General features: G+C 36.8%; 1 protein-coding gene across 2 annotated transcripts in view; it reads left to right on the top strand.

Moving 5' to 3' along the window:
* DNAH7 (dynein axonemal heavy chain 7) overlaps positions 1-16,554 on the top strand; it is a 264,880-nt gene that overhangs the window by 45,175 nt on the left and 203,151 nt on the right. For both annotated transcript variants that reach the window (XM_078451065.2, XM_078451063.2), the window contains exons 10-14: positions 1-120; positions 7,692-7,875; positions 8,478-8,657; positions 12,838-13,110; positions 13,892-14,019. In XM_078451065.2, coding sequence (XP_078307191.2) covers positions 1-120; positions 7,692-7,875; positions 8,478-8,657; positions 12,838-13,110; positions 13,892-14,019 — 885 coding nt within the window. The remainder of the gene's footprint in view (positions 121-7,691; positions 7,876-8,477; positions 8,658-12,837; positions 13,111-13,891; positions 14,020-16,554) is intronic.

A 16,554-nucleotide genomic window follows, 5' to 3' on the forward strand; every position in this document is an offset into this window, starting at 1 on the left:
AAAATTACGTTTAGTTGATACAGAAGAATTTCATAATCGCCAGGATGCATTAGAGCTATCAGTATTTCAGACCATTGTCATGAAACACATGGAATCTGCCAAAGAGACTCTACTTAAAATGTAAAGTTTTGAAGTTTCATGGAAGAAAACAAGTTTAAAAATGTGATTGGTGGGGAACTATATTTTAAATGCATTTAGAAAATCCCATTAAAACATTTTTAATTATTCCTGTTCAAGAATTAAATATAGTGTCTTTAAGTGCCTTGGTCCGTAATGTCCATCCAGAAGATGTCCTACACAGCACAGATGATGCAGAAACTAAAATGATTATAGTGCTTTCTTCCCCCAATGTCTGGTTTCTACTTAATGCTCTGAGAGTGGGGTTGAATGTAATGGGAGGAATGATCATCAACTAATCCATTTGCTAGATATTTATGACATCTATTAATATGTATAAGGCACTGTACCTCTTTGATTTTGCTTTTGGATTGGGGATGCAGAAGAGTTTAAAGCATGATTAGGTGGAGAAAATATATTCTTTAAATGAGTTTACAATGACATTGAGAGGTTAGACCTCTCAAATGATTAATTCAACATCTTTTTGGTTTGACCCTTCAAAATGGAATAGCCAGATATGAAAATTATTGATCTAGGTGCCAGACGATATGCTGTGAAACAATACAGGAAAACTGTTTCTCTCGTGGGTTATTAGGTTGTTACAAATAGGACATTAAAATTAGGTCAAATTGCAGATAACAGAGGCCGTGAAACTCCAGCATGGCTTCATGATTTCCAAAAGTTATTTAGAAATATATCCTGATAGTTGAAGACTGAACCTTTCCTTTATCTTTTTTTCTTCTCCAATATGTTATAATCAAATTTTTGGCATTATTTGAAAGAACTCTAGACTTTTATTTAATATTAGTATTTAGTTAACGTTCAACAGAGGAGAGATGTAGAATGAAACCCTATCATTACAGAGAATAAAATGACCTCTTAAGACAGAATACAAGTACATTTTCTTGATCTATAACTTCAGAGTTATACCTCAGGAATATATTACTACTGTAAATTTTGGTAAATTGGGTGTCAAAGTACAGAGCAGAGTACAGACCTTTATTGAAAACTTTTGCTGAGAGTTGTAGACTGACGAGCTGTATCTCTTGATGCTTCCTGATTGACTCTCAGACAACACTCTGACCATACTTTAAATAGTGAGCCAGAATGTGTTTATCATGGCTAAAAGGCAGAACATCACCTCACCACAGTGAAGAAACAATTGGTAAATGATTAATTAGGACCTCTACCCGAAACCCAGACCTTTCTTTGCATACTCATCCTTTGCTGTTATGCAGTAGTTGCTATGGTTTATCACCCTTGCCTTCTGGAAACCCATTTTTCTAGGTCCATGTGCCACTGTTTCTTTTTTTTTTTTTAATTTTTTTTAATGTTTTTATTTATTTTTGAAAGAGAGAGACAGAACATGAGTGGGGGAGGAGCAGAGAGAGAAGGAGACACAGAATTCGAAACAGGCTCCAGGCTCTGAGCCATCAGCACAGAGCCTGACGCGGGGCTCGAACTCACAAACTGTGAGATCATGACCTGAGCTGAAGCCAGATGCTCAACCGGCTGAGCCACCCAGGCGTCCCAACTGTTTCTTTTTTTAATCTGTTTTTCCCCCAGCTGTACTTAATTTTACTATCCCTAAGAATAGAGGCCCCTCAAGTGCAAACCCCTAAGTTTGCTCTTGTCTTCTTTATATTCTTGACAATGTCATGATTTCATCTGTTTCATCTGTCTGAAGATCTTATGCTTTTGGAGTTCTAGGCCCTTGTTACTAATTCTGTACTCTGTATCTCCATGCTATATCAGCATCAGAATCTCAGCATCTCCATAACAGGGCTTATTCTTTCTTCCAGATCTGAGACTCTACCTGTTCTGGACCATTCCTAGGCCAAGTTGAAAACTTTATGACTTTTTCTGTCTCTTGGTTATCATCAACATCTTCACCACCTCCAGCCTGCCCCCAGCCATAAGCAGTGTATGGCTGTGTTTTTTCTTAAGCTGAGATATAATTCACTTACCCTAAAACTTACCACTTTCATGTGTACATATTAGTGGTTTATAATATATTCACAAGTTTTTGCAATAATCACCACTAATTCCATACCCCCAAAAGAAACCCTTTATCTGTTATCAATCACTCCGCATTTGCCCTGGCCATCACCAATATACTTTCTATCTCCATTCTGAATGTTTCATGTAAGTGGAATGATATAATATGTAGCCATTTGTGTTTGGCTTCTTACACTAAGCATAATGTTTTCAAGGTTCATCCATGTTATAGCATATATCAATACTTTATTCCTCCTCGTGGCTAAATAATATTTCATCATATGGATCTAACACATTTTGTTTATCCATTCATCAGTACACATACATTTGTGTTGTTGCTACTTTTTGCCCATTAGGAATAATGCTACAAACGTGTTTTCAGTTCTCTTGGGTATACACCTAGGAGTAGAATTGCTGGGCTGTATAATAACTCTATGTTTAACTTTTTGAGGAACTGCCACAGTGCTTCCTAAAGGGTCAGATTTATGTTCCTACCAACAATGTATGAGGGTTCCAATTCTCCACATCTTTATTGACACTTGTTATTGCCCATCTTTCTGATTATAGTCATCCTAATAGATGTAAAGTTCTTATTGTGGTTTTGATTTGCATTTCTCTGATGACTGTGTTGAACATTTTTTCATATGCTTATTGTCTATATATATATATATATATATATATATATATATATATATAATATACATATCTTGTTTGGATAAATGTCTATTCAAATCATTGCTCTCTTTGTATTGAATGATCTTTTTATTGCTGAATTGTAAGAGCTCTTTATATATTCTTGTTACCGAATCTTCATTGGTTACATGATTTGCAAATTTTTGTCTCTTTATGTGGCGGATCCTTTCACTTTCCTGAGAAGTCCTTTGAGGTACGAATATTTTTCATTTTGATAAAGCCTATTAATTTTTTTATATATTGATCTTGTGTCTTGCAACCTTGCTAAACTTGCTTCTTAGCACAAATAGTTTTTTTGTGTGGAACCTTTATATCTTTCTCTATGTAAGTTTGTGCTATCTGGAAATAGAGATAGTTCTACTTCTTCATTTCTCAGAAGCATTTGATTTTTTTCTTCTCCTTGCCAAATTGCTTTGGTTAGAATCTGCAGTACAGGTCTTGCAGCATTTAGTTAGCTCTATAGTTTTCCTTTATCAGGTTGAGGAATTTCCCTTTCATTTTTCGTTTCTTGATTGTTTTTATCATGCAATAGGGCAGATTTTACCAAATGTTTTTTCTGCACCTGAGATCGTAATGGGTTTTTCTACTTTATTAATATATTCATTTTAATATATTGAACTAATCTTTCATTCCTGAAATAAGTCCCGCTTAGCCGTGGAGTATAATTCTTTTTATGTGCTACTGGATTCCATTTGCGAGTACTTTGTTGAGGATTTTTCTGTGTATATTCAAAAGGAATACTGGTCTTTAGTTTTTTCTTGTGATATCTTTGTCTGGTTTTGGTATAATACTGGCCTCATAGAATGAGGAAGCATTTCTCTCTCTCTCCCCCCACTCTCTCTAGGCAGAGTTGGTAAGAATTGTTGTTAATTCTTCTTTAAATGTTCTATAGAACCTACTAGTGAAGCCATCTTTTCCTGGGGCCTGGTCTTTTTATTTTTTTAGAAAATTTTCTGGTTTTTAGCTCAGCCTCTTGTTATAGCTCTATTCATGTTTTCTATTTCTTTTTGAGTTAGTTTCGCAGTTTGTATCTTTCTAGGAATTTGCTAGATTAATTTGTTGGCATATAATTGTTCATTAAATCCATTTGTAGTTTTTAAAAATATCTATAAGGTGAATATTAATGTTCTCTTTTTCACTCCTAATTTTAACAATTTGAGCCTTTCTTTCTTTCTTTCTTTCTTTCTTTCTTTCAATTTTGGTCAGTTTAGCTATAGTTTTGTCAATTTTGCTGATCTTTTAAAAAGCCAACTTTTGAGTCTGTTTTGAGTCTCTATTTTTTTAATTCTCTATTTTTTCCACTTAAATCTTTATTTCTTCTTTTCTCCTTGATTTGAGTTTAGTTTCCTCTTCTTTTTCCAGTTTTGAGTGGAATTTTAGGGTATTGAGTTAAGACCTTTTTTAATTAAAACAATTTTTTTTCAACAGTTATTTATTTATTTTTGAGGGACAGAGAGAGACAGAGCATGAGCAGGGGAGGGGCAGAGAGGGAGACAGAGAATCCGAAGCAGGCTCCAGGCCCCGAGCTGTCAGCACAGAGCCCCATGAGGGGCTTAAACTCACAAACCGCGAGATCATGACCTGAGCTGAAGTCGGATGCTCAATTGACTGAGCCACCCAGGCACCCCCTAAAGTTATTTATTTATTTTTTTTGAGAAAGAGAGAAAACGTGAGTGCAGGAGGGGCGGAAGAGAGGGAGGGAGGGAGGGAGGGAGGGGGGGAGAGAGAGAGAGAGAGAGAGAGAGAGAGAGAGAGAGAGAGAGAATATGAATATCGCAAGCTGGCTCCACACCATCAGTCTGGAGCCCATTGCAGGGCTTGAACCCATGAACCATGAGATCATGACCCGAGCAGAAGTCAGACACTCAACTGCTGAGCCACCCAGGCGCCCCTCCAAGATCTTTTTTTATTTTTTAATGTAGGTGTTGACCACTATAAATTTCCCTCTGGTCATTGCTTTTTTTTCATTCTGTGATTTTTGGTAAAGTTTTCATTTTCATTCATCTCAAATTATTTTCATATTTCCCTTGTGATTTCCTTTTTGATTGGCTGGTTCTTTAGGACTATGTTGTTTAATTTCCATGTATCTGTAAATTTCCAGAGTGTCCTTCTGTTACTGATTTAGAATTTGTATGATTTCAATCCTTTTGTATTCTTTGAGACTTAGGACAACCAACTATTTTTCTATCTTCTCTCAGAAGCCTCTTCTGTGTGTACGCCTTTCCCTTTATTCCCATTGCAACTACTCGGGGCAGGCTCTTTTAATCTCCCAGGTAGCCTACAAACTACTGGCACATGAATCTTAACCCCTAATTCATTGCTTACCTTTCATTGACCAAATAAGTCAACATTTCTTAACCTTTTTTAAGGTCTTTTGCAACCTGGACCTAACCTATCTCTTGCATTCTCAGTTCTGAAAACACTTTCACCTTGGGCCATGCCTGGAGAAACTGTCATGTTAAACAGGATATAACTTCTAAGACTAGTCTGTAACTGTATCTTACCACTGTTAAGTATTCAATGGGTAAAGGCTCTTTGTTCTCCTTTTTAGCCAATTATTGATTTTTATTTTTATGTTTATTTATTATTTTTGAGAGACAGAGAGGGACACACAGAATCTGAAGCAGGCTCCAGGCTCGGAGCTGTCAGCACAGAGCCCGATGCGGAGCTCAAACCCACATATCGTGAGATCGTGACCTGAGCCAAAGTCAGAAGCTTAACTGACTGAGCCACCCGGGCACCCCCAATTATTGATTTTTAAAATAGTTACGTATTTTTTTTATATGTAGGATGGGGATTCTAGGAAAATTTGAAAGTTGTTTAGTTGCCTCCCTCTTAGCATTGCCGTCTTTGCACACGTAATTATATCAAATTGAATCAGAGGTTAAGGAAATTAAACAGAACAAAAGCTTCTTGAATGCCATCACCAAAATATTGTGATTCACACTATTTATGGTACTTCTTATTACTGGAGAAGTTTCTCTTCTGTCCTTCAATATGCAGTCCAAATGACATTTCTTCTGTGAAATCTCTATGGTTACCTCTTGAAAAATTATCTCTCCCATCTGAATACCTCTGATACTTTATTCTGTTAGAATTCCTTCCTTTTATAATATGTATTTATGTGTTTGTCTTTTCCTCCATTAGCCCATAAGTGCTTTGAAGACTGAGTAACAATTTTGTACCAAATGTTTTATACATAATAGGGAGCCTTTGGGACAATGGCTGAAAAATTTTTAGATTTTCTTTTTTTTTTTTTTTAAACTTTTATTTTTTTAAATTTATTTTTGAGACAGAGAGAGACAGAGTATGAATGGGGGAGGGTAAGAGAGAGAGGGAGACAGAACCCAAAGCAGACTCCAGGCTCTGAGCTGTCAGCACAGAGCCCGACGCGGGGCTCGAACTCACAGACCTTGAGATCATGACCTGAGCTGAAGTCGGACGCTTAACCGACTGAGCCACCCAGGCGCCCCAAGATTTTCTTTAAAAAAAAAACAAAAAAAGACAAATGCTTTATCCAGTGATATAGCCCCAAACTTATTCCATCTCTTGTCTGAACTACTGGAAGTTTCTCAGTCTCCTTTCTTAATCTAGCTTTGCCCTTCACTACTTGGTATTTGCCTCTTGTCCTCTTTATTTATTGCTTAAACAATGACAACTTACCGGAGAATTATCTACCATGGCTTTATTTTGGAGCATGAGGCTGTGGCAACTTCTTGTGTTTAGTTCTCAGGTTGTGCAAAAGTCCTTACAGACTTTCTCCCACTTATTTCTTCCTATTCTAGGAAGAAATCTTTATATTATCTCTATTACAGACAATGAAATGATTCACATATATTAGCCCCACTTATCCACCTATTTTTTTCTTATTATCCTACTTCTACTTCAGGTCGTTTTCTCACAATCTTCCTCATTTCATTTCCATCCTTCAGTGAAATGCCATCTTCATTATAAAACCCTTCTCTGTTACTTACATGGAAAATTATATTTTAATCCTTTGACTTCAAGACTGTCTTTCTGCTATGACACATTGCCTTCATTATTATAAGAGAAAGGATGATGTCATATCTTTTTATATCTCTTGTGACACTGTTCCTAATGCACAATAGATGCTAAACACGTATTTGTTAAAGGAATGAATACATATATTTAATATTTAGATCTCTCTTGGAGCATTCAGGCAACTCCTAAAAATATGTGCACTCTACTTTTAAAAAATCCATTATCTCTTACGAAAGAAATATTAACATTCCTTAATTTTGTAGTGTTAGTGGTTTTATAAATTGGAAACTTGAATTTTTGTTTATAAATTTACTGTTAGCCTTTTATTACAAAGATACATACACATTTGAAACTGTTTTAAATCAGTCATTCTTTCAGGATTTCACGTTGAGGGGAATAAGAACATATACACTTGATTTTATTGGTTTGTCTTGTTTTCAAGTCATTGTGAAAAAGCATAGGAAAAAATTCAACCTATTTGGTTGAACCAAATAACTCTCTTGGTCTAATCAGATATTTACATTTACGTTTAACAAATTCATTCCCTGAGGAACATTTTAGAGACTGGTAAGGAGTATTTTGTAATATCCAATAGTTTTTATTTCAGTAGCATAGGAATCATGGTTTCAGGAGTTAGACTTCCAGTTTTTTCTTACAGCATCACATTGTTGAGTCATTTTCTATCGGCTATGATGAACATTTCTTTTCCTAGCAAAAGTGAAAGATGCTACTGCTTACATTTCAGAGGGTGGATAATGTCAGTGAGCAATACAGCTCTCTGTGAAGACCTTTGGATGTCCAGAAGTTACTGTTAATGCTTAAATGTAAAAGGAGTAATTCACTGAAAGTATTAACTTCTAAAAGTCTTTTGTACTTTCAAGGTGGTTTCCAGAAGTGCAGAATATTTATTACCAAGGTAATAAAAAAAAGCAATTGCCAACTGGTGACAGCAATGCCAAATTGGAATCTTTTTTCAACTGCGCTGCTACACTTATGACTTTACAGCTTCAGGAACTCACTTTGGTCTCCATGCAGGATTTCACAGACCTAATTGCACGACCACCAGTAAGTATGGTGTAGTTACACCAGTATTCATCTCCTAATTTCTTTTCAAAAGGGAAAAGATAAAAAAAAAATCTACCAGTAGAAGATGAGGAAGTAAATCTTTAGACCACTTACCTGTTGTAAAAAAGTTAGCGTCAACCTGAATATTCAGGATATATGATTCTCATCACATTGCTGCGGATTAGTGAAGAGAAGTGAAAATTCTCATTATTGGGAAATTTGGGTCATGATGGCTGGAGATTTCTGCAAGGAACTCTTTTCTTTCTGGAAGAAGGTCCTGTTAGAATGTGAGCTGGGCCTAAGAATTGAAATGTTCTCTTGGACTCTTTCTTATGTGATTCTAGAGCCCCACTGCTATGCATATCCTCCTTTTTCTGGAACTTTGACACTATAATTGATCTGTAGGCCCAGTGAATACTAGATACCAACAAGTCTAGCTGGAAATTGCTCTTGACCTTTTTAGTAGAGCTCCTCATTGGCTTAATTGTCTAGGGCATAAGAGGAAGGGTGAGTTCCCATGTGTTCTAATTGGGACCAGTGCACTCTTGAGTCTCTCTCAATTCATGTCAATATTCACATACACTTATGAATATTTTTTGCAGGATTCTGTTAGAGCTTTTGAACATCCAGGTTTCATCATGAGGCTGATTCTTGAAAATGACACCATTAAGTTTGAACCTGAGTTCAGTGACTATATAGACATCCTTCTAAATGTGTATGATATCATGATTAAGGCTGTCAGTTTTGTGCCAAGAGTTGAGACCAAATTGTATTCCAAATGGGTAAGTAACAAGGATATTATGATTGTTTGAATTTGCATGATGATATTCACTTCAACCTCTAAAAGCTGTGGACACATATCCTCTGCTTTGCATAATATAAATGGCCTAGTAACATTGACTTATCAGAAAATTTTAATTAAAAAAAATACAATTTTCCCACTAGCTGCTCTTACAGTATTCCTAGTTTCTTCCTAGTCTTCCACTAGACTGAGAATTTTCTTAAGGGAAAGTTTTAAGTTGTGACCAGGTTTAAAGCAGTCAGTGAGTATTGGCTGTAGCATACAGGCCATGCCATAGACCTCCATTACACTTTGCTAGCTCTGTAAAACTGTCCCCCAGTCGATGAGACTCTCCTCATATATCTTTTCCCAAAAGTAGTAATGTCTCTGTACTTCCAAATCATAGATTCTACTTCCCTTCTCTCTTTGGCCATTTATTTAGCAAAGCTATGCTGAACTATGACATTTCAAAAGTAGTTACTGCAATCTAGTATATGAAATGAGCGTGTCTAATTCCTTAATTGGAAAGGTTTTCAAGCTTTGTAACTCCAACCAGTAGCTTTCTTGTTTTAGTTTTAAAATAGTTTACAAATATTTCATGTATACAGGAGTCCAGGAGACTATTGTGTAGTTTTAAGTGGTAGTAAAGTTAACCCCTATCTACTTACAATCTAACTAGAGAAATGGAATATTAGTGATACATTTTAGCTCTCCCTGCTCCCCACTGCCCTTCCCTGTTCACATTCTTCTCTTTCTACCTTATTATGGGCTTACAAATGTAAGACTTCATGCAGGGAAATCCTTGAGGCCTTAATTTAAATTGGTTCCTTTAGAATTTGCATATTTTACTCTGGAGGCCTCTGCAGACCAAGGACCTTTGTTTGTTTTTTTTTAATGTTTATTTTTGAGAGAGAGACAGTGTGCGAGCAGCAGAGGGACAAAGAGAGGGAGACACCGAATCCAAAGCAGGCTCCAGGCTCTGATCTGTCAGCACAGAGCCCCATGCAAGGCTTGAACTCACAAGCTGTGAGATCAAGACCTGAGCTGAAGTCGGTCACCCAACTGACTGAGCCAACCCAGGCGCCCCTTACCAAGGATGATTTTTAACAAAATTCTTGCTGAGAATTTCATGGAAAACACTGGCCGTGTGAATGCTTACCCAAATCTGAGAACAGGCTGGTGGTCATAAATTCTTACGATGGCCATCCTTTTCTTCTCCACTGAAAAACAAGGTCTAACCAGGATATTTTCCTTAATTTTGCCCCCTCATTGAAAGGTCCCATCACCTTTCAGCATTCTGAAATTTTGTGTCACGTTTCAGTGTTCTTGGCTTCCCACTGGTGTATCAGTTATGACTTCCCTTCTCGCTCAGGCTTGAGGCTTTGTTTCCCGACAGCTGTTTTCTCACTCCATTCTCCTCCCCTGCACATAAGCCCACTTTGCTGGAGACTCATGAAAGCAAAGCTTAGGCCACCAGCGATCAGCAATCTCCAGGGCAGTTGCTCACTTCTACACACAATTGCCTCTCAATTCACGTGTTCTCTGCCGTTTGGCCCCTAGACTTGCCCTATTATTGCTTCCTTAGCTTCCTTAGCTATGTATTATAAAAGCTAAATTTGGCAATTTTTCCAATATACTTCTATGTTTTGAACTAGACAGTTATTTTCAGGTTATTTATTCCTCATTTTGCCAAAAATAGAAGTCTCTCGAGAAACGTAGTTTACTTTGTCTTTTGTTTAATTTCAGTCTACTGCCTCCTTCTCTGGTCATACACTGCTTTTTTTCAAGAATGACTTTTGAGGGAGCTTATGAAACAAATATAACAAGTTAATAAGAATAACAGTAAAACCTTGATTTGCGAGCATAATTCATTCCAGAAACATGCTTGTAATCCAAAGTACTTGTATATCAAAGTGAATTTCAAGAACCATTGACTCATTTGTGATCATGTGACATTCAGGATCATGTGCTACTTGTATTGCAAGACATCGCTCATTTACCAAGTTAACATTTATTAGAAATGTTCACTCATCTTGCAGAACGCTCACAGAACAAGTCACTCGCAATCCAAGGTTTTACTGTACTAGATGTGCTCAAAGTGGAGTAAAGGATTACCATTATTTGAGTGAATACAGTTGCTATGATTTAATGGTTATAAAATATGGATCCAGAGGCACCTAGGTGGTATAGTCGGCTAAGCAGCCCACTCTTGGTTTGGGCTCAGGTCATGATCTCATGGTTCATGAGTTGGATCCCTGAGTTGGGCTTTGTACTGACAGTGCAGAGCCTGCTTGGGATTCTTTCTCTGTCTCTCTCAAAATAAGTAAACAAACTTTAAAATAAAATAAAGCTCTAAGTTTCCTGGTTTCTAAAGTGAAGAGGAAAATTGGACACGTTTTTACTAGGATTAAACAGTTAATTTAGACTGCTCAGGTATTTTTCCTGGTATCAGATTTTGAGAGGGAGGTCTTAAATGGGACATTGTACATGAGGTAGTGTTCTGAAATCCTACGTGTCACCATCACCTGGTGACATTTTAAAAATACAAATCCATCATCACCACCTCTTGCCCTAGAGACGTGGATTCAACATGATAGTTGGTTCTTAGAAATAGTTTGCCAGAATCATCTAGGGATATTTTTCTAGTGATCAGTTAGGTTTGGAAACAAGCAATATAGGTGGTACTTCAAGTAAGATCGTTGAACTTGGTTTCAATGACCTTTGACAACAACTGCAGAAGTGACACTCATGGAAGAACTTTCATAAGAACTGTTCTTATCACAATCTTTGATAGAAACTGAAGTGAAAATAAAATACACTTTTTTGGGGGCACCTGGGTGGCTCAGTCAGTTAAGCGTCTGACTCTTGGTTTTGGCTTGGGTCATGATCTCATGGTTTGTGAGATCAAGCCCTGCATCAGGCTCCTCACTGACAGCACGGAGCCTCCTTGGGATTCTGTCTCTCCCTCTCTCTCTGCTCCCCCCCCCCACTAAAATAAATAGTTTGAAAATTTTTTAAATACAATTTTTTCACTAAAGTTCTCAAGAAGCATCTAGTTCTAAACAATAGAATTTCCTAAAATCCCACTAGGGGGCATAGTGGGCAAATGCACTCCAGATACCTGAATAAATTACCCAGTTTTCTAAGGAATCCTTTGATGTTATCAAGTGAATGCTGTAGAATATCCCCTAAAGATCATAGTTTTTGTTGGTTACAGTTAAAAATCTCTTCTTCTGAATGAGAGGTAGAGCATGTATATTTTTAAATGTAACTTGATTCAAGGTAATAAACCATGCAGGCACATTTACTTGCCCTCCTATTTGAAAAGAGGAGACGAGGCTTTGAGATTTGCTTATTAAAAATTGTTATCTGATCCATTATTCCTATGTTAATAGCAGAATGCACATCTTGCAGCTAGGGATTAGTCTGCTCCAGTTGCTGTTCACAGAATCAAAGATCAAAGGTCAATGAATGAGTAAACAATCTTTCTTTGTTCTAGACAGATTACCCCTCAAGGTGAAAAAGTACTGTCATCAAAGAATATGATGATATGACATTGAGCTGGCTTATTTTTTAAAAATAAAGTACAATGCAAGCACTACCTTCAGAAAGCTAGCATTTACAACTGCACAAATAAAATGTGGACTTGGGTATTTTTGTATGCTCATATTCTGCATATATTTTCAAGTGACAGTTCTTTCATCCATTTGGAAAAACAAAACACAACCGGGTAGCCTTGAAGGAAAACAAAAAACTAAATGAAACTTAGATATTTAATATCTTCTGTGATTAGACTGAATATCTTTCTACAGAGATTAGAAAATCAAAAAGAACTTGTGAGGAAAAAATAAAAGATAGGGGCGCCTGGGTGGCTCAGTCGGTTAAGCGTCCCACTTCAGCTCAGGTCACGATCTCCTGTCCATGAGTTCGAGCCCCGCGTCGGGCTCTGGGCTGATGGCTCAGAGCCTGGAGCCTGCTTCCGATTCTGTGTCTCCCTCTCTCTCTGACCCTCCCCCATTCATGCTCTGTCTCTCTCTGTCTCAAAAATAAATAAACATTAAAAAAATAAATAAATAAATAAATAAAAGACAATATGGTACGATTGGCATTTTTGCAAAGATAAATACTATGGCTACCTAAATTTATTTTTCAAAACGAACGTTATTTTTCCCTTTGTTTAGGAAAGTAAGTCTAAACCAACAACCTTGAAGCCGATAATTCTGAATGAAATTATTGAGGCCCACAAGGAAAAGGTGAGGGAGGTGATAATGAGAGAGAGCGTGGCACCTCTGGAGCACCTCAGATGCTACGACAAGTACAACTTTCTGATCACCAGAAAAGCTGAGCAAGATGTTGATGTTTTCCTTGAAGAAAATCATAATTATGAGAAAATAATACAAGAAATTCGCAAGTACCAAAAACTAATAGAGGAAATACAGTACACATCTAGAAAGGTGAATGATCCATTCTTGCACAGCTGTTCTTTGTAACTAACGATCTTTTCCCAATTTCATTAGGATGTGTTTGTAGACCATGCAGTGAAAGAATCAGACCGTTACTCTCAACAGGGAAAATACTGTCTTTCCGTGTGCCAAACATGGCTGAGCCCTGCACAGGGTTCTTGTGCTTATAGGGCTGGAAGTCTAGTATTTCAAGCCTGACTTTTAAGTACTTACATGATTTGAGCCCTCAAAAATTCCAAGAACTTATTTTTTTTTTTCTGTGATGTTTATAAATCCTTTGGAAAATATGGTAATTATACCAAAATGTGATTGCTTCTGTTTAGTAAGAGACTGGTAATTTAAAATTTTCCTTTGTCCTTTTTTATAGTTTCCACATTTTCCACCCTAAACACGCATTCCTGTTTTGTATAGAGCAAATATAGCATTTAAATCCCTTACTATCTATAGCATTTAAATCCCTTACTATCTATTTTGCAATAACTCGATTCTCCAAAGTTCTTATATCCATTTGTTGTCCTGAAATAGAATTGGCTTCCAAGATAGCAAACTCTTGAAGGAGATTTACCCAGAAGATAGTTGTAAAATACAAATGAGCGTTTAGAAAATCCTGCCTGCATCATATTAAAAAAAAAAAAAAACAAAAAACCAAACCACAAAAACTCAATCTTGTTAGATCATGCACACACAAAACCAATATTGTGAGAGAGGCAAAAGTATGGGACTTTTTTATTTCTTTTTATGTTTATTAAGCTTTTAATATTTATCATTGTAGACTATCCGTTTAGGAATGTTTGAAATTCGCTGTGAGGAATTAATCAGAGCTTTGGTGAAGCGAGCAGACATGATTTGTGGAAGACTTATAGCTAAAATGTTCAGAAATCATCAGGAAGTAAATACAAGGTATTTATGTGATATTGATTAGTTTTTTCAGGGGGATGTTAGATAGAACCAATTGTCATTCAAATAAAATTAGGGATTAGAACAGTGTCATCAGTGACCCTCCAAAAAGATAATGCCAAACTTATTTCTACTTGGTTTTGTTATTTTGTGACTATTGTTATTTTTCACCACAAATGCGCCTTCCCAATTGTCTCAGTTAAGGGGGTATTAAAATGTACGTTTTGTTTGTACATGTAAGATGGGTGTTATCTGACTCCACTAAGGTGAACAATAAGTTTGTATAATCAGTATACAAACTGGATTTTCAAAGTGGATTTACCCAGGAGTTGTCATGGCTCCTGATGGATCCTCAAATTTGGAACTTCATCTTACTGTAATTACTCTCTAAAGCTATGATAACTTGTTGTCTTAACTAAAACTTAATTGTTGACTAACCTGAAGATTTTTAGGAAAACTGGCTCATGTTAAATAAACTCACAGAATGTAAAGATGTAAAGCAGAATACCTGTTGATTTAAGGCAAGAAGTAGAACTAGTCTTTCAACAACTGGTTTTAGTGTTGCTCTTGGAACCTCTTTTCTGGTATCAGTTATGTGGAAAATCCCCCCCCCCCCCCATCCCCACCAAATACTCAGAAGTTTTGTAACAGTTACAGGATTAGAGGAAAAATTAGATCCTTGAAAAGAATATTCAGGTTGTGTAAAGCCTGAAGGAAGCTTGTATTAGGCACAACAGTAGGTACTTATACTCTAAATATGAACAAATCGGCTGAAGGAAGTTACAATATTGTAGAGGAAATAGACATACAACAAACTGATAAATTACAATAGGACTCGGTAAATATTGTAGTGAGTTACAGAAGTAGAACAGAGAAGGAAATGATGAAATTCTTTCACCGTGGAGGTTGGGGAAGAGAGGAAAATCAAGGGAAAGCTAGTTACAAAGAGGAAGAGAATACGTGAATTCATTCTGAAGGATGAGTAGTAGGAGTCTGCCAGGTGAACAATGTAAGTAAAAGAATTCCAGGTAGAAAAAGGTAACATGTAGAAGGGTGTGAGGTATGAAAATGGCATGGTATATTTTAACAACTAGGACTGATTTGTGTTCCTTTCACAGACACTCTGAGGAAAGAGGACTTGTGTAGAGATTCTCCAGGAACTAGAATCCTGTATTCAGCTGTAAAAGCACCTTTTCTTCTAAAAGTTGTGGAAGAATACTGAAAATGTCTTTTACTTGTAGCTTTTCATGCTGAGCGAAATATTTATTTTAACTTCATAGCTATTTTCCCTGCCTCCAAACTGCCCTCTGAGCTCGTACCAGTTCTACGTTTTCCCTTTTTCTCCTAATACTACCTCTCACCACACTCACCGGATTTACAGAGGACGTACCCGGAATATTAGCGGAGCCATTAGATACGAATGCCTCAACTTCTTGCCTCTACATGTCTCCACTCACCTCTGTATGAACCCCTCATTCTTGTCTCTGCATTTTTCAGAGGGTGAGAGTCTATCACACCACTCAAAGTTCTTTCTTCTCTTTGCCTATGGGCTCAACGTCATTGCCCTCCATCCTTCTGGAGCTGGTTCAGCCAGTCATCCGTCTCCTCTGTAACTCACTTAAATCTCTCCTTTGCTGTGACTTCTGCCTTTCAAACGTAAAATCGTGTTCAAAACCCTCTTTCGTCTTCCACCTCCTCCCCCCGACTTCAACCCAACCTCATCACCATGTTATTTCTCTCTTTCATCTCATAGCTAATCTTCTTGAAGAAATTTCTACACATTTTACCTGGACTTTTTTAGCTTCCATTACTTTTTTTTTTTTTTTTTTTTTAACCTCACAGTAAGTTCATTATATTGGCCACAACCAAAATGAGTAGGAGATATTTGCGTATCACCAGAGGTTTCTGAACATATAGACCCATTTTAACCATTCCCTGCAAGTAGAGTGAATCACTCTCTTATTTAGTACCACCTTTTTGGTGTTATTGCAACTGAATCTCTGGTAAGGCTCCTAAAATTCTAGATTAGAAGTGATTGTTTATGGTCCTGTCTTTTATATAGTATTATGAACTGCTTGAGAATCATTATTATATCTTCTCTACTTCTCTATCTCTGTCACTTAATATTATAGTTGAGTATGCAATAGATGATCATTAAATGTGTATTGAATGAGTATGGACACAAATTTGCTTTTAATTTTTTAGATATCATACAGATAAGAGCATCTTTATTTTTCATGTAATGGCACATTTAAAAAAAATTTTAGTTAACATACAGTGCAATATTGGTTTTTGGAGTGGAATTCAGTGATTCGTTGCTTACAAACAGCACTCAGTGCTCATCACGACAAGTGCCCTCCTTAATACCCATCACCCATCTAGCCCACCCCCCCCAACCACCTTCTTCCATCAACCCTCAGTTTGTTCTCTATCATTAAGAGTCTGTTAGGGCTTGTTTCCTTTTTTTCCCCTTCTTTTTCTCATTTCTATATGTTCATCTGTTTTCTTTCTTAAATTCCGCATATGAGTGACATCATA

This window comes from Panthera onca, chromosome C1 (genome assembly GCF_046562875.1).
Source record: "Panthera onca isolate mPanOnc1 chromosome C1, mPanOnc1 haplotype 2, whole genome shotgun sequence".
NCBI lineage: Eukaryota > Metazoa > Chordata > Mammalia > Carnivora > Felidae > Panthera > Panthera onca.